The sequence below is a fragment of the Ochotona princeps genome, chromosome 21, assembly GCF_030435755.1.
Source record: "Ochotona princeps isolate mOchPri1 chromosome 21, mOchPri1.hap1, whole genome shotgun sequence".
Lineage (NCBI taxonomy): Eukaryota > Metazoa > Chordata > Mammalia > Lagomorpha > Ochotonidae > Ochotona > Ochotona princeps.
The window spans coordinates 38,665,644-38,687,764 of NC_080852.1; the positions used below are offsets into that span (position 1 = coordinate 38,665,644).

The following is a 22,121-nucleotide window of genomic DNA, read 5'->3' on the forward strand; positions in this document are numbered from 1 at the left end:
CCCAGGCACTGACCTTGGAGCAGGACTAGCCAGATGTGGTGCTCAGCTCTGTCCTGGGGTCCCGGGTCCTGGCCTCCGCTCCAAGCAGCTGTGTATTCATTCATCCCCTTGACACTAGTGAGCCAAGGTCGGCCTAGGGCCTTAAAAGGTGGCAGGAGAAAACCACAGCTACCCCGTCAGGGAGCCCATTGGGCAGCAGGCAGGATAAGCCAGATGGGGCCACGATGGAGGAAGCCCTGGGTGGCATGAGAACCGCCAGCCCAGCTGGGATTGGAGAGAGATGGAGCAGTGCCGGAATGGCAGAAGGAGTCAGGGCCAGGTCTGCGAGAGAGAGGAGGGGGAGACAGGACATGGAAGGGCAGGGCCTCTGCTGTCAGCAGCCCTCCTGAAGGTGTCCTTCGTTGCTGCCCTGAGCTTCGATGCCTGCGTTTCTCTCCCCAGCTCTTCACCCACTCGGCTCTCTGTTGCCTTTGTACATGAACAGAAGCAAGGTCTGGAGCCTTTTCGGGCAAATCCCACGATGGCTGCCTTGAATGTGGGACTTCCCCTACAGAAAGGGGCAGCAAATGTTACAGATGCTGTAAGGTCTGTCTTGCAGGGGAGGGAGTGGCTGCAGCAGGGTAGGGTTCTGAGGCTGAAGATACCCCGAGAAGGGTCCCACACTCTCTAGACCTGCCCTGTCTGAGCTCTGTTTGCTGCCTCAGCAGGAGGGGTGTGACCAGCTGGGACTCACCAAGTCAGGTGGTCAGCTTGAGAAACCTGGGTGGCCCTCTGGCCAAAGGCAGCTGCCCTGGTGACGGAGGCTGCCTCTACCTTCCAGCCATGGTTTCGCCCTAAGCCCTGTAGGGTCTGTGTTAGCAGGCAGCTGGAATTGGGAGCAGAGCCAGGACTTGAACCCAGGCACATGAGCGTCCTAACCAGTGTCTCAGCCACCAGGCTAAATGCTCACCCTAAAAAATGCCTTTAAATGGAGAGACGTGGGAGCTACCACCTTCACCCAGTGATCCAGCTATTGTCATTGATAGCACTGCAGCCAACACCCTCTGCCTCCTGGTGGGACAAGTCTGGTGTCCACAGTGCTGCATCTGGAGTGTTATTGCCGAAACATAATGAACCTATATCTAACTGTGAGGAAGCAGCCAGACAGTGGCAGAATGGGAAGAATGTCCAACAAGACATGCGGCCTGCCCGCTCCGGAAGGAGGCAGTGTTTGAAAAAACAGGAAAATGGATCAGACTGTGTTACACCAGGAGAACGACCCACATCAGCACCGAAGGAGTCACATCCATGTCACTCCCATCTTAGCTTTTGCAGAAATGCTAGAACAGGCATGGCGGAACAGTTGAGGGGCGGTGTTTGAACTGTGGGCTAGACGTGCGTGAGCAGTTGCTTTGTTGTGGAATGTGAGAGAGATCACACTGAACCCAAGTACAGGGTGTTAAGAGGAGTCTTTATTTCCCAAGCTTGGTGACAGCAGCTCCCGCTACATTCCAGGAGCCGCTGCACCAAGCGCCAAAGTCAGGGGTTTTGAAGCTCTCACCTTGAGAGCCGCGCAGTACAAAGTGCCCACATGCAGGAGGCAGGGAGTTTTCCTGTAGTTCACCTCATCTAGCACTGTAGGAGACAGGAGGGCCAGGTGGGTGCGTGGAGCCTCTGGAGTAATTTCTGTGCTGTCAGTTGTTCTGAATGATGCGAAGGCTGGAGGGGTGGAGTGTGATTTTCTTGCCTTCAATTGACTTGAATGGTACAAGAGCAGGTAGAGAGGGTGGGGTGGAGGGGTGGGGTGTGATTTTCTCGCCTTCAATTGACTTGAATGGTACAAGAGCAGGTAGAGAGGGTGGAGTGGAAAACTCCGTTTCCACGCTCTGTCCTTTGTGAAGTAAGCTGACAAGCGGGTGTGAGCTGTCAATGGCCGCACCACGGCTTCGGAATGAGTGGTTATTGTCGGTCATCATCGTGTCGTCATTGTTACGCCCTCCCTTGGGTCAACACCCCCTGTCCAGGGCATCACTTCTGCTGTGGGCACACTCCCTGCCTCCTTCCTGATCTGGTTTGCTCCCACAGGTGAAGACCCCCTGGTGGACGACCAGAACGAGCGCGATATCAACTCTGTCGCTGGCGTTTTAAAACTGTATTTCCGAGGACTGGAAAACCCACTCTTTCCTAAGGAAAGGTTTCAGGATTTGATATCCACTATTAGTAAGTATCTCTGCACATCCTCCTGGAACACTTTTCCTGGATTCATTCTTGTAGTGTCCTGCATGTTTGGGGGTCCTGGATACCAGTTGTCAACAGTGCCCTCCCGGCCCGGTGCCCACCCAGAGGCTGCCCCATGGGCTTCCGGGCACCCACAGACCATTGGCACCACCACCTCTGGGAAGCGAGGCTCCAGCTTAACTCTTGAGGCTTTGGGCAGGGCAGCAACTGGGACATGAGGCTGCAGGTTTGTCATGAGGGATGAGGGCGAGAAGTGGGGAGCAGTCACGGGTTCAGGAAGGGACAAGCCCACAGGACGCAGAGGTGGATGGTGCGCCATGGCGAGGAGGTGCCACCCTGTGGGAGGTCAGCCCTGTGGGCCAGCTCAGAGCTCTGGAGTGCCCCCTCTCCTTGGCATCACCTTCCCTGCTATGCCCAGCTCCTGTCTCAGCCCTGTTGACTGCTCCCACAGAGAGCTGAGCAGGGAGCAGGGGTCAGGAGTGGACCCCAGGCATGCCCAAGCTCTTTGGCCAGTATGTGACTGTGTGTTCAGCATGTGCTTCCTGGGCATTTGCTGTGAGCCTGGTCCTGTGCCACAACTGGTGTTGTAAAGGGTCAATAATACCTGGTCCCCAACTGGGCTTGCCAGCACCTGCTTGAAACGAGTGAGCAAAAGTCATGCCCTGCCATGCCCCCATGGAGTTCAGGCCCGGCCAATCTGAGGCACTAACATGGCATTCACAAGAACCTGTCCCGCTCCATCTGCATGCCAGCATCTCCCTCAGACACTGCCGTCCTCCGGGCAGCCCCCACCCACTTCCCCTCCCTGCTGGTTACTTCAGCCCCAAGTCCCAAAGATGGACCCTGGGGGGATGGGAGGCTCTGATTGGCCAGGCCAGGTTCCCTCGCAGATCTAGCTGAGCCTAGGTGCTAGCTGTGCAGAGGCAGTCAAGGAGGCAGGCCCTCTCTGAGTGGAGGAGCCCCCTAAAAGGGCCCATGTGTTCCAGAACTGGAGACCCCAGCAGAGAGGGTGCACCAGATCCAGCAGATCCTTGTCACCCTGCCCCGCGTGGTCATCGTGGTCATGAGATACCTCTTCGCCTTCCTCAACCAGTGAGTATCCGATCCCGGCAGCCACCAGGGGCTTTTACAGGCACTGGGAGTTTAAAACAATCTTTTCAAAATTTATTTGAGAAGCCAATGCTGTGGTTCAACAAGCTAATCCTTTATCTTCAAGAGCCAGGATCCCATATGGGCACCAATGCATGTCCCAGCCACCTCACTTTGATCCAACTCTCTGCTAACAGCCTGGGAAAGCAGCAGATCATGGCCCAAAGCCTTGGGACCCTGCCTCTATGTGAAAGACTCAGAAAAAATTCCTGGCTCCTGGTTTTGGATCATCTCAGCTCCAGCTGTTGCAGCCATTTGGGGTGTAAACCAGCAGATGAAAAATCTCTCTTTTTTTTCTTTTGTCTCTCCTTCTTTCTGTAAATCTACCTTTCCTATATAAATGAATACATATTAAAAAAAAAAACACTTTTGTTTCAAAGACATAGAGACAGAGGCCCTCCGTTTGCTAGTTTTCTCCAAATGGTTGCAGTGGCCAGGGCTGCACCAGATTGAAGCCAGGAGCGTGGAGTTCCATCTGGGTTCCAGGAGTTCCAGGGGCTTGGTTGTGGGGTTGCTGGGGCTCAATCGCTGGGGCCGTCTCCCACAGCCTTCCCTGGGAAGTAGAGCAGATCTGGTAGGGGATACTGGTATTACAGGCAGTGGTCTACCTACTGTGCACAGCGGTGGCCCCAGGTGCTATAGTGATGAGAGCAGGACCTAGAACCATCCTGGAAGGAGGACTTACTTGTCCTGGCCTCTCTCCCAGCCTCTCCCAGTACAGTGACGAGAACATGATGGACCCCTACAACCTGGCCATCTGCTTTGGGCCCACTCTCATGCACATCCCTGATGGGCAGGACCCCGTATCCTGCCAGGCCCACGTGAACGAAGTCATCAAGACCATCATCATCCATCATGAAGCCATCTTCCCCAGCCCTCGGGAGCTGGAGGGCCCTGTGTACGAGAAGTGCATGGCCGGAGGCGAGGAGTATTGGTAAGAGGCTGCACCTCCCACTGCTGACCATTGCTGTGCAGGCGAGGCCCAGCAAGAAGCCCGCATGGCTCAGTCTGTCCTTCCAGCCCGTTCTCTCTTGTTGTGGCAACGGTATGCGAGAGATGGGTGCACGGGCCTCAAGGGACGGAGACACAGCCAGAGGGCACTTTACTAATTTTCTTGAGTAAGAAGCCTGGGGAGATGAGTTCAGGTGTAGCTGGATCCGGAGATTTGGCTGTGATCTTTAGGACTTAGTCCCACCGCCTACACTCCTCAGTGGGCACTGCTTTCTGCTGCATGGGTGCTTGTGTCAGGTGCAAGAGGCAGATCTACAACCCCCTCCCTCCAGGTCCTCAGCCCTGGCTTTCCGGAATGTCCCCACACAAGGTCAAGACCAGCAGGGCAGGGGGCGGAGAAGGGATGACACGCCCTAGCCTTAATCTCTCCCCCCCTGCCATTTCAGGCCAAGTGAGCTCAATTCTGCCTCTTGTTAGGTCTGCAGTCACAAAGGGATGCCTCTGTGTTACCCAGGGCCTAAGAGGAAGGCTCTGGAAGGTTCTTGAAGGATCCACCAGACTAAGGCAGAAACAGGAAGGATTTTTAAAAATGTGATGAGCTAGAAAATCCGGCAGCTACCGCGGGAGACCTGTGAGAAGGCTGCTGGTGATCCGGCACCTGCTCCTGATCCGGCACCGGCGCAGCATCCACGCAGGTGGTGATGCCCGTCAAATGCCTGAGTGTGCCGCTTTTGGTTTTTTGCTTGTTTGTTTTTATGCTCAAGAGTTCCTGGGCCTTGCGGGGGGGCGGGGGGGCAGGGGGGGAGGGGCACGGGGAGGTGTGCCTTACTTCTCTGGGCAACGCTTCCCGGGAATTAGGAGTTCCTGCCACATGGAACCCCAGGGCCAAAGCACAATTAACTCCTGGTGATTTAGGGGCAAATTTCAAAGCCATAGAGGGAGATTTGACTCCATGGTCTCAGCCCAGGGCAGTCCATTCAGTCCCTCAGCAGCTGGTCACTATGCATCTGTTGTGGCCTCGGCAGGGGCTGGAAGGCAGGAGTATAACCCCGGGGGAAGCTCCAGGGCAGTGGGAAAGAGTGTTCCAGAAGCAAGGCTTCCCACACTGGGCTGGGGAAATCTGGGAGGGCTTTCTGGAGGAAGTACAGACTGAGCTGAGACTGCCAGGTCAACTGGAACTGGCCCAGCATGAGGACTGGGCCAAGGAACATTCCAGGCCTGGAGCACTGGGTGAACTGAAGCATGTGACGAGGGGAGGAGGAGGGAGAGGTGAAGCCTCCTGAGGCCCTGTATGGCAGGTTATGGAAAACCTTGAAACCTTATGCCTGTTCCAGACCTTATCCAGGTTTCTACAATAAAAGTCCATTTACTGTTAAATGGCACTGTACAAGTCACCTCTTCCAAGAAGACCTCCCTGACTATTCTACACTTGTCCTCGTCTGCTTCTCTGTCTGACACTCTCTCAGCCTACAGGTGTTTCCATTACTGGCCAGAGTGTCAACAGGGAGGACTAGGTGGAGGGCTCCATAGGAAACCCTATAGACTACCTAGACCATACTCCCATATTAGTCAGTCAGCGTCACAGGCCTGGAGCACTAAGTGTGAGCCCAGACCCTCTTCCTCGGCTCAGCAAGGTTCTGCTTGTGACCACGCTGGCACTGCCTCACAGCATGCTGAGCTGGTTGAGGGTCCCCGGAGCTGCTCTTTGTGAGCTGCCCTGCGGCCATGGGAAGACACTAGGGCCTTACAGCTGCCCTCTGCGTCATCCAGAGCACTTGAGCCCTGTCTACATCTATTTCCTGTTGCTGACATAGGCTTCTGAAATGGGGTCATTGATCAGGGACCGGGATGTATTCTGGAAGCCACAAGGCCAGGCAGCGTGGCACTAGCACCTGCCCACGGCCTCTGTGGGGCACCAGCCACACTGGGAGGCGGGTGATCAGGTGGGAGAACCACCAGGACAGGGCGATGCTGGAGGAGTGAGGACTGTGTGGGGGTCCGCAGCTCCGTTATCTCCCCTGCGGTGTCTCCCTACAGTGACAGCCCTCACAGCGAGCCAGGCACCATCGACGAAGTTGACCATGACAACGGCACTGAGCCGCACACCAGTGATGAAGGTGAGTGAGGGGCCGGCCATTGCAGGCTGAGGTGGGGGGCCGCTTCTGCTGGTTTGTGCTGACCTTGACACCAGCCCTCCCCCGCATCCCCACTCTGCAGCTCTGCATGTGGGCACTGCATCCATCTGGGTGGACAAGGTACCTCGTGCACTGAGTGCTGCGTGCCCCTGACATAGCCCCTGTGCTCACGCCATGCATTCTGCCTGCCCGACCCAGCACAGACCCCAGCGGCAGGAGTCCGAGTTAGGAAGCCGCTGGCGTCCATCTGGCCCCTCTCAGCTGGCCTGCACGGGGCAAGGCCTGAGCCAGCTCCGTCCTGGGCCTCAGTGCTTGGCTCCAGGATATGTCCTGGGGTGAGGGCTTGCCAGCTGGCCTTGGGATGGGACCCAGACATGAGCCAGTCACCGAGGCCCAGCTGATGGGTCCAGCCTAGGTCACAGAGGAGGGAAAAGCATCATGTGTGCAGCTGAGCTCCCCCAGAATCCCTGGGGTGGCAGTGACCCTTGACCTGCAGCCTTGGTTTGCCGGCGTGAGGTGCCACCTGCTGCTGTGCGCTGCCCTTGGCGCAGCTCCTTGCTCTCCCTCCCCCTGCCTTTCTGAACAGCAGCTCTTGACCTTGCCATCTGTTGCTGTTCTTGCTTCTAGACACCTCTCTGCCCTGATTATTCTTCTCAGACTTGTGTCTTTCACTGCCTCTTCTCCCCTCCCCATCTTCCCCCAGGGAAAAGGGCTTGCATTGCCAGCCCCGTACTGACCTCTCAGAGCTGAGAGCCGTAGGGGCTGCAGGAGAGGACAGCTGTGCCCCAGCCTCCCCACCCCGCCATCATGCTGTGCCTGGTGCAGTGCTTGCCCCCTGCTGGACCCCCCATGGCTCCTTCCATCTGGCTGATAGAAGGCTGCCAGGGCAGCAGGAGTTGGGGTAGAAAGGGTGAGAGAGGAGAAGGCTGCTGGTCAACCAAGGAGCAGCCATGTGGGGTCCCTGGGCAGGAGATACTGCCTCTCCGTCTCAGGACAGAGGCTCACAGTGGGCCCAACCTGGGAATTCCACCTCCATCTGCCCGTTGGTATCCAAGATTCAGAAGGAAACCGTGGTTGGACTGGTGACCCCCAATTGCCAGAATCCAGACAGATGCAGGATTGCCATCCCTGGCACTGCTGTTCACCGGAAGGTTGAGGGGGAGAATGGGGTTGCCAGGTGGTGACACTAGTGCCAGCATCAGGGGTACATTTGTACAGAAACTCCCGGCAGTTCCCACTAAAAATTGTGCCGCCCCAGCTCTCAGCTGGTGTCTTCTCAGAAATCCCAGGGTTATGCCGACTCCTCCCCTCCCTGTCTGCTTTGGAATTTGCTAGTACAGTGGCTCACAAGACAGGCTCTGGCCATGTCTTCTTTCATGCTGTATGGTGCTCAAAATCTGTCCATGTTGTGGATGCGAAGAGAGGGGTCCAGGGGACAAATGGCACCTGTCAGTTTGTGCACAAACCCCAGCACTCTCTGCAGGAAATGAAGAACGGTGGAAAGCAGGAACAGTGGCCAGTTTATGATCACTTCGGCCACTGTTCCTAACCTCTCGTAAGAGAAGGCAAGCCAGCTGCACCCCATGGCTCAGATCCGCCCCCAGAGGAGGCATCTGCCCTCCTCTCGTTTCGTATGCGACTATGAGGTCTTAATCGCTTACTAGATAATTCAGCTGTTGGTAGTGTGCAGTTTATAACTTTGATGTGTTCATACTTATGTGCAGCCATCTCATAGTTCTTGAACAGTGTCGTGCCACAAGGAAAGCCTGCGTGTATTAGCTAGCGCCCTTCGTCAGCCACGCCCCCATGTCTCCACCTGGGCCTAAGCAGCCACTCTGGGCTCTCTTGGACATTGTGTGGGATCCATCGCGACATGTGGATTTTGTCTCTGGCTTCTACTGAGCATGACTTATTTTTATTTTGTTTTTGCTGATGTTTACAAAGTTGATTGGAGTGGGAAGGGTTGAGGATTAGGGGAAAGTGGGTGAGGCCATTGTTTCCAATTTTCTTTTTCTTCTTGCTATGTCTGGGGGTAGAGAGAAAGAAGGGAAGAAGCCACAACATCCCAACTGCCTCAATACCTGGGGATGGAGAATGGCCACCCAATGTCATCCCAGGGTCCCCAATGTGGAACATGCTCCAAGGGTTCTGCTTAAGTGGTTTCAGTAGTTCTGAAATGTTGTCTTGCTGATTCAAGGATGAGGTAATCCTTCCAAGGTCTGTTGGCTGACATAGTCCACTTTAGAATCTCTGTTCACCCAGATATTTGCAACCCATCAGAGAGGTGTCCACTGTTTCCCTACTGGGTCATTCCCAGATCTTGTACCCTCCAGGTGGTTCTGCAGTCTAGCTTGACAGGATTTGCTCCCCCAGTTCAGGCACTTGCCAGCTGATTCTGCAGCAAAGCCCAACTAGCCTGCACTTACTCTGACTCATGCCTAAATCACATGCCTACCAGTGAGACCTATGTCCCACCCAGGACCAAGCTATGGGGGAATCCCCAGGCTCACTCTGCCTGCCTGGGCATGAGCCCCCAGGTCAGGTCCCTGCATGCCCTTGCCAGCACCATCCTCCAGGGCTCCTGCAAGCCCACACCCCCAAACCTCCATGAGCCCGCCACCCTGGGCCCGGAGCAAATGACCCGAGCATGATGTTTAAGGTTTGTCTCTGCTGTGCCATGTGTCTGGAGTTCCTTCATCCTCTGGGTTGCATGCTGAACCATGCTGTGTTGATCCGTCCCTGAGCTGAGAGGCATATGGGTGGCTTGCTTGGCACCTGCTGGGGATGCTGCTACCATGAACATTTCCACGTGTCTGCGCATACTTGGCTTTTTGTTTCTCTTGGGAACAAAGAGGTGTGGCATTAGCAGAAGTGAGGTGTGGAAATCTCTGGTTTTTACCTGTCAACTCTCGCCTCCTCCCTTGTTGCTGGCAAGTTTGCCCTGTGTATTCCGTCCTTGTCCTGCATGGGGCGTCCTGTGAGGACATTATCCTGGGTCACAGTCTGACTGCTCTTCCCTGGTCATGGTAGCTTTTTTGGATGATTGTTTCCGCCTTAGCTTTTTAACCTTAGGGTCACCCTAGAGGCTTGAAATAGCTTTCTTCCTCCTCTTGCTACCCCCTGCCGCCCGACCTCCAAGTCACCTTCTCCTTGCTCCCTTCTGGGGTTTCCTGGGAGAGGTTAACGTGAGGCTCCTGGGCCGCCCCACCTGCCGCTGCCACCACCCTCCTGGACACTTATGCCATCACTCTCCTTCCAGAAGTGGAGCAGATTGAGGCCATTGCCAAGTTTGACTACATGGGCCGGTCCCCACGGGAGCTGTCTTTCAAGAAGGGGGCCTCGCTGCTGCTATACCATCGTGCATCCGAGGACTGGTGGGAGGGCCGGCACAACGGCGTCGACGGGCTCATCCCGCACCAGTATATCGTGGTACAGGACATGTGAGTGGTGGCCCAGCCCCCGCCAGCCTGAGGTGGGGGGCTGGTTCTCAACATCCAAGAAAATGTATAACAGACAACCTCAGGGCAGCCCATCCATGCCTAAAGCCATCATGGACTCAGTGGCCCAGGAGAGACCCGAAGCCTGTGCTTGGATGGGACCAAGCAAAGCCTAAGAGGCAGACCAGCAATCGAGGGCCCTTGTCCTGCCATTAGAGTCTCCAGCCCTCCAGGCAGGGTCAGACCTGTGGCAGGGCACCCTAGGGGGTGCAGCCCTGTCCCACTTATCTCATGAATTGGATGGTGCTGAGAGATGAGGATATTTCTCCTAGGTAAATCCATATTTTCAGCATGGGGCCCCAGCTGGGAGACTGCTCCGGCATTAGCAGGTCTCCCTGGAGTGGCCTGGGAGACAAGTGGGCGAGGGGGTGGGGATGCAGGTGGGAGTGGGGCTTTGGGCAGAGAAGTGGGACCTGTTGGAGAAGCTGACTGCATAAGGGCTGTGTGTGGGGTGGGGTGGAGAGATGGCTCCTCTGCAGCTATGGGCAGAGAAGTGAGTGTTGGTTCTGCCCCTCAGGCAGGTGTTCGGGAGCCCGACGGCAGTGCTAGAGTCCTGGGCTCTGTAGAGCCAGCCAGCCAGCGGGCACCTCCAGCTCATGCATGTCTCCTCCCCAGGGACGATGCCTTCTCCGACAGCCTGAGCCAGAAAGCGGACAGCGAGGCGAGCAGCGGGCCCCTGCTGGACGACAAGGCCTCCTCCAAGAATGACCTGCAGTCTCCGACAGAACACATCTCTGACTATGGCTTTGGTGGTGTAATGGGCCGGTAGGAGACACAGGGGTCACCTCTGCCCACTCACACTATGTTGTCCCCGGGAGGCCAGAGAGAGCAGGGACGCGGGGCAGGCAGGGGAGGCTGTTGCTGCCACTTGTCCCCACATATGACATCACCGAGCAGAAAATGGCTTGAGAATGCTGAGATGGAGACCACTGAATCTGGGGCATAAAGGAGGGGGAACATAAGCTAGCACAACAGAGAGAGACAGAGAGAAAGAGAGAGAGAGAGAAACTCCAGTTCCTCACCTCTTCCTGACCCTGTGGGAGGCCTGGGTGGCTTCACCCAGGAGCTGAAGGCTCCTCTCCCACCCTGGACACAGGGCACAGACAGAAAGCTCACCCCCACCATGTGTTGGTGATTGAGGTAGAGACAGCTCTTGACTCTGTCCACTCATTGAGGGCTCGTGGGCCAGTCCCCCACCCTCCCTAGGACGTGCATCCATGTCCATGGCCTTTGTGCAAGGCAAGGGGCTGATTGCAAAGACGTGGCCCTAAGAAAAGTAACTCAGAGAGAGAAGAGAAGCGAGGCAGATATGGCCTGCCTTGCCCGCTGGCCCTTTGGAATGTCCTATTCAGCGGGAGAGGCACCGTTGGCTGCCCTTTCTGGGCCAGGATTTGCAGACGGAGCCACAGCACCCATGGATTTGTTTCCTACTGAGTGCCAGTGCCCACTTGGCTGGTAAACGTCGGAACCCTGAAGGATGGGAGGTGTGGGGGCTGGGGCGGGTGATGGACAAGTCCCCATCCCCTGGCTCCTGGGAGGACCGATCTTCTCCACTCTTCTCCTCTCCCTCTGCCTGCCTCACCTGCTCTCTTGGGCTCCCTCTGATGCTGTGCTTGGGGCCTGCTTGGCTTGGCACACCATGGGGTGTAAGTGCAAATACATCCCTGGAAACAGTCAGCTCCCGGTGCCACCCTGAATCCTCCCACACCCAGTCCCCTTCCCAGCCCCCCACCGGAAGGGCCGGAGCATCCAGGATGACTCCTAGGCAACCCAGCAGTGTCCTTTGCATAGAACCTCTGTCCTTGAAGATGCTCTCAAGCTCCTGCAGAGCTGGACCATTCCACAGATTAGTAAGATACATCTCTAAGATGACACCTGCCTGATTCACACCACACAGCAGCCCTGCCCCTCGCCCCAGCCCATCTGAGTGGGCACAGCAGAATGGTCCTCGTGGTGTCGGGTGGACCTGTGAGTGGCGGTATCTGCAGAAGTCCCCCAGAAATGGCCCTTTCCTGGGGAGCAGAGGGAGGGGTGACCCTGCCAGGCTGAGGTGCTGGGGGCCCTCTGTGCTCACGAGGGGCTGATGTGCAGCCCATCAAGTCTTGATGCCTCTGGCCTGTTAGGAGCCCCCTGGCATCTCACCAGCGTCTGCTTCAGAAGGCAGCCCCAGTCAGAAAGGTGTGCAGATGGGGCTAGCTGGTGGGAACCTCCAAAATGCTGGCCGGGGTTGACCTCTGCCCCATGCCCTTCCTACCCCACCCCACCCCCTGGCTCCTTTGCAGAGTGCGGTTACGATCCGATGGAGCGGCCATCCCCAGGCGCCGAAGCGGGGGCGACACACATAGCCCACCCCGTGGCCTGGGCCCCAGCATAGACACGCCACCCCGGGCCGCCGCCTGCCCCAGCAGCCCCCACAAGCTCCCCCTCACCCGGGGCAGGATCGAGAGCCCCGAGAAGCGGCGGATGGCAACATTTGGGAGCGCTGGCAGCATCAACTACCCCGACAAGAAGGCGCTGTCCGAAGGGCACTCCGTGAGGTCGACCTGCGGCTCCACGCGGCACAGCAGCCTGGGGGACCACAGGTCCCTGGAGGCTGAGGCCCTGGCAGAAGTAAGGGCCTATGGGAAGGTGACTGGACTGGTCAGGACCCCCAGAGTAAGGGCCTGTGGGAAGGTGGCTGGGCTAGCCAGGACCCCCAGAGGGGCAGAGTGGGAGTCTGCCCAGTGCGCTGGGGAAGCCTTGGCCTGTGCCAGGCTTAGGGTCAAGCAGAAGCCCATAGAACAAGCTGGATTTTCTTCCTTTGCTGGTCGGGCAGAGCTGCTGGCTAGGGATTCTCTGTGGCCCTGGAGCAGCATAGCATGATCCATTTATCCATGCATTCATTCATGTGTCCATCCATCCACCTGGTCATCTGTCCACTCATTCATCCATCTATGAACAGTGCCATCTTTCTATGAAAATTGGAAGTACCCTCCTATTTCTGGAAGTTTCTGTATTTCCCTCCCTGGGATTGAGCTGGCTCCTGCTGAGGAGGCAGGTGCACCGGTGGTCCCCATCCTTAACAGTTGGCCTGTACCAGATACTGCCCCCTGCCGACAGGCTCTTCCAGACACGCTGGGAACAGACTGCCCGGCAGCTGGCCCTCAGCCCTGGTCCTGAAGGAGCAAATGCAATCTAGAACTCTGTTTCTGAGATTAAGCCCCTGGACAGGCTCCTTCCAGGGGGTGCACCCAGGAGGGGGGGAAGATAAGGTATTCTCTGAGCTGTGACGTGTGGAGATCCTAGGTGGTCTGAGTTAGCAGGCTTCCCTGAAAGACCTGGTAGGACCTTGAAATATGTCGACATGGGTGCTGCAAATCCCCAGAGCAAAGATCAGGGTCCAGGCCAGCTCCCTGACTCCTCTGACCTCCACCTGAAGAACAAATGGCCATGCTCCCTCCCTGCAGCAGCAGGCCAGGGTCCCCTCTGCCCCCACGGCTTTGGCAGCTTATGGTGCAAGTGTTCCCTTCTCCCTTGGGAGCCACACTGGAGCCCCGAGCAGCGCCTGGGAGTGTGGGAGGGGACAATCTACAGCTCAATCAGGTCACCGTTATGCAGCACGTGAGCTGTGGAGCTGTCCCAGGTCATGGACAGCGCCACCTGCCAATCTCTAGCCCCACGGTGTCCTCTAGGGTTCAGATTCTCATCCTACCCCCCCATAGAGCAGCTCCTCAGGGGCTTACACACTGCCTTCTGCGGGAAGTGGCCACCTGCCCTCTCAGTCCCTCCGTCCCCAGCGCCCCCTGCAGCCCATTCTGGAGACGGCATCCCCTCAGACTAACGCAGGGCTGCAGCCTAAACAGCTTGGCTCCTCCTCTTCCTCCTACTCCTCTGGGCTTTCTGTCTATCCTGCTCACCCTCTGCTAGGGGTGGGGGGTGCCGAGTGACAGTGATGCCGGCTGCTCAGCATCTCACCTGTCAGTGAACGGAGAGAGCCGCGAGGGCAACAAGGGTGTTGTCCCCACTGACAAGGGTGCTGCCAGGGCAGGGCTGCAGCCACCATGAGGTCAGGGCAGGCGGGAGGCTTCCCAGACAGGGAAGGTTGGGCAGCCTCATCAGGATGGCAGAGCTGTGCCCGGCGCCCGCAGCAGTGTTCTGGGCAGGAGCCACTCTCCTGCGTGTGGGTCATGGGGTCCCAGCAGCCCGGCTCCTGGCTGGCAATTAATGGGGCTTCCTCATGACTCTAGTCCCATTCCGTCTTCACAGGCCACCTGTGGGCTCTTGGCAGAGGATGGGCCGGGGTGCAGGGGGCTGAGACTGGCCTGCAGGTGGCCGCGGAGTCTGCGCTGAAGGTCAGGCCCTTCGCCAGCTTCCCAGGCTGCTGCGCCGGTGGGGGGTGTGTGTGCTGAGTCCAGGTGGGCTGGCTGTGTGGTCACTCCTGCTGATAAGCACGTAGCACACCTTCCTGGGACTGATATATGCAGGCATGCATTTTTGTTAATTTTTCAAGATTTCCATTAAAAAATGGGGGTGGGCAGCATCTTGGTCTAGCAAGCTAAGCTTCCACCCTTGGCACTGGCATCCCAGGTGTGCGTGCTGGTACAAGTCCCAGCTGCTCCACTTCCAATCCAGCTCCCTGCTAATGGCCTGGGAAAGCAGCAGAGGTTGGCCCAAAGCACCTGGAAGAAGCTCCTGCCTCCTGGCTTTGGGTCAGCTCAGCTCTAGCCACTGTGGGTGTTTGGGGAGTAAATAGCCGACGGAAGGCCTCTCTCTTTTTCTTCCTTTTTGTCTCACTCTCTGTTTCTCCTCATTGTAACTCTTCCTCAAAAAAAAAAAAAAAACTAGAAAAAAATTTAAAAAGCAGAGACAGTGACACAGAATTTCTATGTGCTGGTTTACTCTGTAAGTTACAAGAGCCCGGGCTGAACCAGGCTGCAGGTGAGAGCCAGGAACCAAACCTGGGCCTCCCACAGGGAAGGCAGGGCCTCGGCTGCTTGAGCTGGTGCCTGCTGCCTCTCAGATGCACGGTAGCAGAAAGCTGGAATAAGAAGTGGAGCAGCTGAGATTTGAACCAAGGTGCCGTGGCAAGGGGCCCAGGCACCTCAAGAGGCAGCCACAGCACAGACCTGGCCGTCCCCTCGTCACTGCTGTCACCCACAGGCGATCTCTTCAGAATTCACAGACTCGGAGTGTCAGCCCTGGATTTTGAAAACTTTTTGCACCAACGTTTCATTCTTCATTTCCATTTTCCCATGCTCCTTTCTCAGGTACTCTGGGAGTCCTGCCATTCCAGGGTGAGCGCTGGAAGCGCTCTAATATAGGGACAGACTCAGGCCATCTCAATGGGAAAGAAACAAGTTAACTGACAGAGATGTAGTGTAGGCCGTGCAGCCAGCCTGCCAGGGTCAAGCAGAGGCCATGCTACTCATTAGACACATGATGGTAGGCCATGTACCCAGCCACCCTGCCCTGGTGAGCCCTCCCATGTGGACTGAGTGTATGCCGGGCTGGCCTGGTGCTGGGTGCTGCTGGGACTGTCACCCATGTTCCCGAGTGCTGCCCAAGCACCAGGGTAGCCGTTTGCAGGAGTTCCATCATGTCATACATTCATCAGCACTTTCACCCCCACCTTCCAGGGCCCAGAGAGATGAGGCTACCTGCCCAAAGTCACAGAGCATGTGAGGGACACATTCAGGGTTTACACCTGTCTGCGTCCTCTGACTCCAGGCACCTGGCCTGGGAGTGTGCCCACCTTCCCTTCCCACCTAGGCACAGGATGCCCTAGGGGTTGCATGTGAGCCCTGCTGGCCCTGGGGAGACTCCGGTGTGGCTGGCACGGAAGAGGAGCTAGCTTCCAGGCCCGCGTCCCGCCCAGGGGCTGACAAGGGTATGCTCTCGTCCCCAGGACATCGAGAAGACCATGAGCACGGCCCTGCATGAGCTGCGGGAGCTGGAGCGGCAGAACACGGTCAAGCAGGCGCCCGACGTGGTGCTGGACACCCTGGAGCCTCTGAAGAACCCTCCGGGGCCCGTCAGCTCGGAGCCCGCCAGCCCACTGCACACCATCGTCATCCGGGACCCCGACGCCGCCATGCGCCGCAGCAGCAGCAGCTCCTCCACCGAGATGATGACCACCTTCAAGCCGGCGCTGTCCAGCCGCCTGGCCGGCGCGCAGCTGCGCCCGCCGCCTGTGCGGCCCGTGCGGCCCGCCGTGCAGCACCGCTCCAGCAGCAGCAGCAGCTCGGGAGTCAGCAGCCCCGCCGTGACGCCCACCGAGAAGATGTTCCCCAACAGCTCCGCCACCACGGACAAGTCCGGCACCATGTGACCCGCGGCGGGGGCGGGGCAGGGGGCGGGCCCCGTTGTGGCCGCCGGGAGTGTCATCCCGGAGGTCTGCCCGGAGTGGGGGTTCCCCCCCGCGGCAGCTGCAGGGCCCACTCAGATGTGGGAATCCTATGGGCCTGTGCCGTGTGAGCAGACACCATGGGGGCGCAACGGAGCAGCTGCTCCCCTGCTTCTGTGCGTGTTGTCACTGGAACCCACTCCCCTGACGTTCTGCATACGTGTGTATGTGAGTGTGCGTGTGCAGGTGGACGGATGTGCGTAGGTGTGTGTACATATATATATTTATGCATCTCTATACATATACTAGGTCGGGACACACACATACTAAATGTATATAACCTCCCCTTTTTCTTTTTATGAAACTTAGAGTTACCTCAGACCCGTGCCACCAAACACCTCCAGGGGAGTTATTTGGTGGGATTTGCAGGGATCTTTCCTGGGAGAACCCTTTGGCCCACAGTGAACTGCGAACGAAGCAATACACCACTCAGCTGCAGAGAGCAACTGCAGACACCGTGGCCTTCCAGAGCAGCCTGCCCCTACAGGGAGAGGGGGAGGGGCTGGGCAGGCGGTACCCTGAGCTCCTGGACGTGGGGACCCTCCGTCATCCTGCCCTTCTGCACCCAGAGGTCACCGGGCCCCAACATGGCAGGGGAAGACGGATGAGGAGTCTCCCGCCCCTGAGCACAGGTGCTTGTGTCATAGGTAGGAGTACAGGATGGCTCAAGCCTCAGCCCCACTCGGGCAGAAAGGAACCCAAAGCCCACTGGTGTGGAATCCTTCCGTCCCCGGGAGCACTTGTAGAATAAACCCGCACTGCCCATACAGACCTGACTTCTCACATTCTCCAAACACCTGATTCCTTGCCTTGCCTTGTCCTGCCAGCGACGCTGTGTCCAATTTGGAAGGCAGCCGGCCAGCAAGCTTTGTGACACGGTCAGCGCCAGGGCTGTGGGGAGGTTGAGTTTGTGCAGAGAAGCGGCTTTCCTGTGTCCCCGCCTTCCCTTGCCCTGCCCTGTGCCCTCCTGAGCGGCTAGCCCGGCAGGGAGCACCCGGCTGCAGCGGTGTGGAGCAGTCCTTGTAAGCTCCCCTGCACCTCTTTGCTTGGCAGAACTCTGGCTGATTGAGGGCCTGTGGCCCTAGTGAGGTGGTTGCATGCCAGGCCAAGGCTTCCCCTCCATTGCTCCCAGGCTCCTGCTTTGCTCGCCCCCTTGTCTCACTTGGAAGCCAGAGTGAGTACAGCCTCTGTCATGCATGGCTCTGTGGGGCCGCCCGTTCTGCCCCACTGGATAAAGATGAGCCACAGATGGGCAATGGTGTCCCTTGGCACACGCTGTGCCAGCACAATGGTCTCCCACTGTAGGCCTTGGTGAGCCAGGTCTTCTACACCCCAAAGCTCCCAGTGGCATTTGAGAAGTGATTCCTGTGGCATGGTCCCAGAGATGTCCCAGCACTGACCCATCCCTCCCTCTGGTCCTCTGTCATGGCTGAGCAGAGCCCAGGGCAAGGCACCCAGGCGGGTGGGCGTGGCCAGCTCTTCCACCTGCTGTAATGCTCTGGTCCCAGAGCCCACATGGTAGAGGACAGCGCCAGGAGTGGACACGGTCAGGAAAGGCAGGGGGAGCCGGTGACAGACGTGGCCACGTCTTGTTTTGCCTGCAGCTGCTACCCCTTTGTGCTTGGCTCCTGGACATGGCAGGGCCTGTATCTGACAGCACATAAGGATGTCGCTGTGTGATTGCCAGGGCTGTGTGCACCTGCCAGAGAGGCGACAGGTGACGGGCGAGTAGGGGCTGCACTGGGATCCACGCATCCTTCCTCTGCAGGCCACCCAAGTGAGACCCCCAGATTGAATCCAAAAGTCCTTGTTCTCAGTCATGCCTCAGACCTTACGCCAGCCACACCCCGGGGTTTCTCTTCCTGAAAGCGGGCCCTGCCTTGCCCCGATTTCCACAGAAGCAAAGTGTCCACCAAGTCCTTTAAGGCATCTGTCCCTCCCGACCCCCGCCCTACGCCAGAAATGGTTGATGAGCTGATATTTAGGGAAGCGCACACCTCAAGAAGACAGGTGTGTCCCCAGTCCATTCAGCTCTCAATCTGAGCCTCGAGGCAAAACCAAGTAGAAAAATGCAGCCCCATTCCCTCGCCCCTCCCCTGCCACCACACTCCCCGCCACTCACTCCCACCACGGCTCTCTCCTCCTGCTTCCTGCCTGTTCCTAGTCCACTTATAGATTGCTGTATTTGCTTCAACGCCAGAGTACCCGTTACCATGTGCAACTGTCATGTTTACCAAGGTGACGATGAAACTATAGCCAATGCCACTCACCGAATCTTCGCACCCAGTAGATAGATCGTGTACAAACAAATACCAGAAACCCAGCTGTACAGTGAGTGTGGGGGAAACATAGTAGCCTAGTTCGTCCTCAGTATAACCAGTCGTCCACCCGGAAGTGACGTCTCCCTCCCTCTTCACCACCAGTTTAGTTGCAAACAGGCATTTTGCTATTTTATTTGATTGGTTTTTAATTCAGCCTCACAGAATGATTTGTTTTTCCGTAACCTTTGACTCGCACTGAGGTCAAGGCCTCTGTCAGTCCACCTTGGGAATAAACCAGCAAGACATGCGTTTACAACTGACCAAAGACAAGGAATTCCCGGGCCGGTCTCCCGGAGGCGGCCATATGAAGAAGACCTTCCTGGGATGAAATCGAAAACAAAAGCCGAGCTCCCTCCCCGCATCCCCCCTCCCTCTCTAGAGCTGCTCTGGCTTGCGGTGTTCTGGGACCACCTCTTGCCTTTCCTCGTTTTCAGTGCTAAGGATTCATCACCTCCAAGCGCCTTCTGAATGCCCGGACAGAACGCACAGGCGGAGGCAGCGGCAGGTTTGTGCAGGACACCTGGGAGTCTTTTCCTCTGAGGTCACCGGGCCAGTGCTCCCGAGAGAAGGGGCTGCCCCAGGGACGGGGGCTCCTGCTCTGCCAAGACTTGGCACTGGGCAGAGACCTCAGCCTTACAAACTCCTCCAGCTGCTGGCTGGCACCCAGGGGGTGGCCAGAGCGGTGCAGTCCCCCGGAGTGCCTTGTGGGAGCGCCTGCTCTGTGACAGCGGGCACAGAGGTAGAGGCCTCTTCCTGGCCTGGTGGCGCCCTGGTGCTCTGCGCATCTGCAGGGACCCGTGAAGACCCCCACCCCCCAGGACTGACATGGTTCCTCCTCTCATGCTTTCTGCTCCTGACTGCCCGCATCCAGCCAGCTCTAGGAGGAGCCAATGTCGCCTTCTCCTGAGAAACTAACTCATGGGAGACCCCCCACACCAGCCACAGTGGGCAGGGGTGTGGGGCTGGGAGAGGTGCAGGTGGTGGGGAGGGGCTAGCCATGGTGATGCTAGGCCCCTTTTTCTGCTATGCAGAGCTGACGCCCACATTTCCCGTCCGCTTCCCCAGTCCTCAGGGTCCTCTTCTCTCCTAAGCAGCCATGCAGAGGATTTCCACACATGCCCAGAGCTGCCCAGGAAAGCAGAGAAGCAGGACTTGGTGCCAGGCCGTGGGTCTCCCGAGGGCGCGCTGCCCGAGTCCCACTGACCCAGCCCTGGGGACTGGCCCATGGGCCTTGCTGCCCTTGGCTGCCGACACCTGTTCCTGTGTAAACTGCCCCCTCCCTGCCCTGCCCCACCCCACCCTGGCAGATGATGGAGCTATTCCTTGAACCAGGACAGTCGAGGTGTATCTGTCCTGCCTCGGATGGGAGTGGGTCTTGACTGGGGCCCTGCTCGGGCCTGAGTCCCAGCAGTGCGCCTGTTGACAAGGTCTAGCAATTGGCTTGGTTCTGGTTGGTTCTGGTTGCTTCCGAGTGGCTGATCTGTTGTGTTTCCTTTGGTATCCTTCCTCCCCAAATGGCGATGGGAATAGCCACCCCGAAACCGCCCCAGGAGCCTGCTGGTGGCCTGTCCCCAAGTGACAAAGTGTTACCCTCTTCCGGAAATCGTGTCTCTCTACCTGAAGACCCATTGCCCGTCCTGTGGAGTGACTGGACCCTCTGTCGTGTATTCTGATGGTGCCTGCTGGTTTGACGTGGAGCTATCCTGTGAAATAAAACAGCTTAACTTTTCTCAGATATGCGTTGGTGGTTTGTGAAGGGGTGAGGTGGTATGGCATGGGGCGCGGGCAAAAACAACCCATGCTATCTGCCTGCCTCTCCCCTCCCCTGCTTACCACCTCTGCAAGTTTCTTTAGCTCAAATCCAGCCAAGACAAGGGCTAAGTTTGCCGGGGGCTTCCTTTCCCCTTCCTGTCAGAACTCAAGGAAGAAGGCAACTACTGGTTGAAGACCGGAAATGGATGTGTCAAAGTCAAGGCCATGGGCAGCTCGGAGCTATGTCTGCAGGAAGTGCCTGTCTCCATCGGCCACGGGGCACCCTCTTTCCCAATGCCCTGGGAAAGAAACGTGACATTTTCAAGACATATGGAGCAGGAACTATGTGTGTGTGTGTGAATGATTTATCTCCTACTCGCTTCTTGCTCTTGATTAAACCCTTGGCATGCAAGTTCATGTTGAAGTCTGCCAACAGTCTCAGAAGGTCAAAGCCATGATCATCCCCCTTCTTGGCACACAAGGACACCAAGGTCAGTTTAGGGATGGAGAAGCCAGGACTTGAGCTTGACTGGGCTCACTCCAAAGCCAGGCTGCCCTGGAGCTCCATGCACAGCCCTTCCTTCTGGGTGTCTGTGCCACCGGAGCTGGGGGTAATGAAGGAGGCTCCCAAGGCTGGCCTCTCTGCCGAGCCCTCGGAGGTCTTGCCCAGTGTTGCCACTGCGTCTGTGAGACTGCGTCACTGCTCACACCATGGCACTTGCTTGCAGCCCCGCACGGGTGCCTGGGAGTGTGTGGGTGTGCACCTCGTGTTGGGGCAGCTGCTGGGTCCCTGGAGGCTGAATCTCATCCCAGCCCTCCGGTGCTTAAGCCATGCACAGCCCAGCGCGCAAGGCAATGACTTTGGGGCTTTGTGCAAGCTCCCAAGGGTCTGCTATTACAGAGATGCCAAGCAAAAATTCCCGCTGCCTGTCTTCTTGCCAGTTGCCAGCCTGTGGCTTGTTCATGACCTGGCGCTGGTTGTGCCTGGTTGTCATGACAACCACCTAGGAGCAGGGACTCTCCTGGGCCTGCCCTGGAAGCTCAGCTATCTGTCATTCTCTTCCATGGTTGCTGAATCCTTGCATTCATCTTCCTTAGCTCTGTAAGCACTTCCTGTTTTCTCATTACGCACCCCAGCCCTGCCAATAAGAAGTCTAAGCTTTGCTGTCGGGCGGGACCTTTGCTTCCAAGTCCTAGGACCCGGTAGAGGAGGACCAGACGCTCCGGCTGCCTGGTCTGGATCCCGCAGGTGGCCGCGCACAGAAGAGTCATAAAAGAATGACACCAGTAGGGGGCGCCGGCCTTCTGCGCGTCCTCCCGGAACCTGAGCCTGCTGCCAGCGCGGTCTCTGTCGCCCCCGTGTGGCCGTTAGTGAGATGGCAGCGAACATAGAAGAGAGCAAGTGGTTTCCCTTTTCATAAATCCAAATGAAGCCTACGTGATGACATCCCATCTATCTCTCAACATTCATTGCAGGACGGTGTGAGTTGGACCGTAAGGGACGTGAGAGTCCTTTGCAGCGTTCCCGTTTGGAAGCAGGGAGCCAGGAGGAAGCTTCCCGCCAACCACACGGGGAAATTCCTCCTTAAGGGCGGGAGGAGGGGCGGGGCGAGGCCTGGCGCGCGCGCAGTGCGAGCGACTCGACCGTGCTCGGCCCGCCGACTACAACTCCCGGCAGACTCCGCGCGCGCCGAGGGCGCGTCGCGGTCTGTGACGA

At 57.5% G+C, this 22,121-nt stretch overlaps 1 protein-coding gene across 3 annotated transcripts in view; it reads left to right on the plus strand.

The window, feature by feature from the left end:
* Nucleotides 1–16,763, plus strand: part of SRGAP3 (SLIT-ROBO Rho GTPase activating protein 3) — a 151,120-nt gene extending 134,357 nt beyond the window's left edge. The window contains exons 15-22 of one of the 3 annotated variants that reach the window (XM_004581282.3): nucleotides 2,065–2,199; nucleotides 3,204–3,309; nucleotides 4,073–4,300; nucleotides 6,355–6,434; nucleotides 9,712–9,892; nucleotides 10,565–10,714; nucleotides 12,232–12,559; nucleotides 15,834–16,763. In XM_004581282.3, the coding sequence (XP_004581339.1) occupies nucleotides 2,065–2,199; nucleotides 3,204–3,309; nucleotides 4,073–4,300; nucleotides 6,355–6,434; nucleotides 9,712–9,892; nucleotides 10,565–10,714; nucleotides 12,232–12,559; nucleotides 15,834–16,256 (1,631 nt within the window). In that variant the 3' untranslated portion in view covers nucleotides 16,257–16,763. Of the gene's footprint in view, nucleotides 1–2,064; nucleotides 2,200–3,203; nucleotides 3,310–4,072; nucleotides 4,301–6,354; nucleotides 6,435–9,711; nucleotides 9,893–10,564; nucleotides 10,715–12,231; nucleotides 12,560–15,833 lie in introns of those variants that run through there. The other 2 variants (XM_058678393.1, XR_009247314.1) reach the window with 2 other exon arrangements.
* Nucleotides 16,764–22,121: the final 5,358 nt, after the last annotated feature.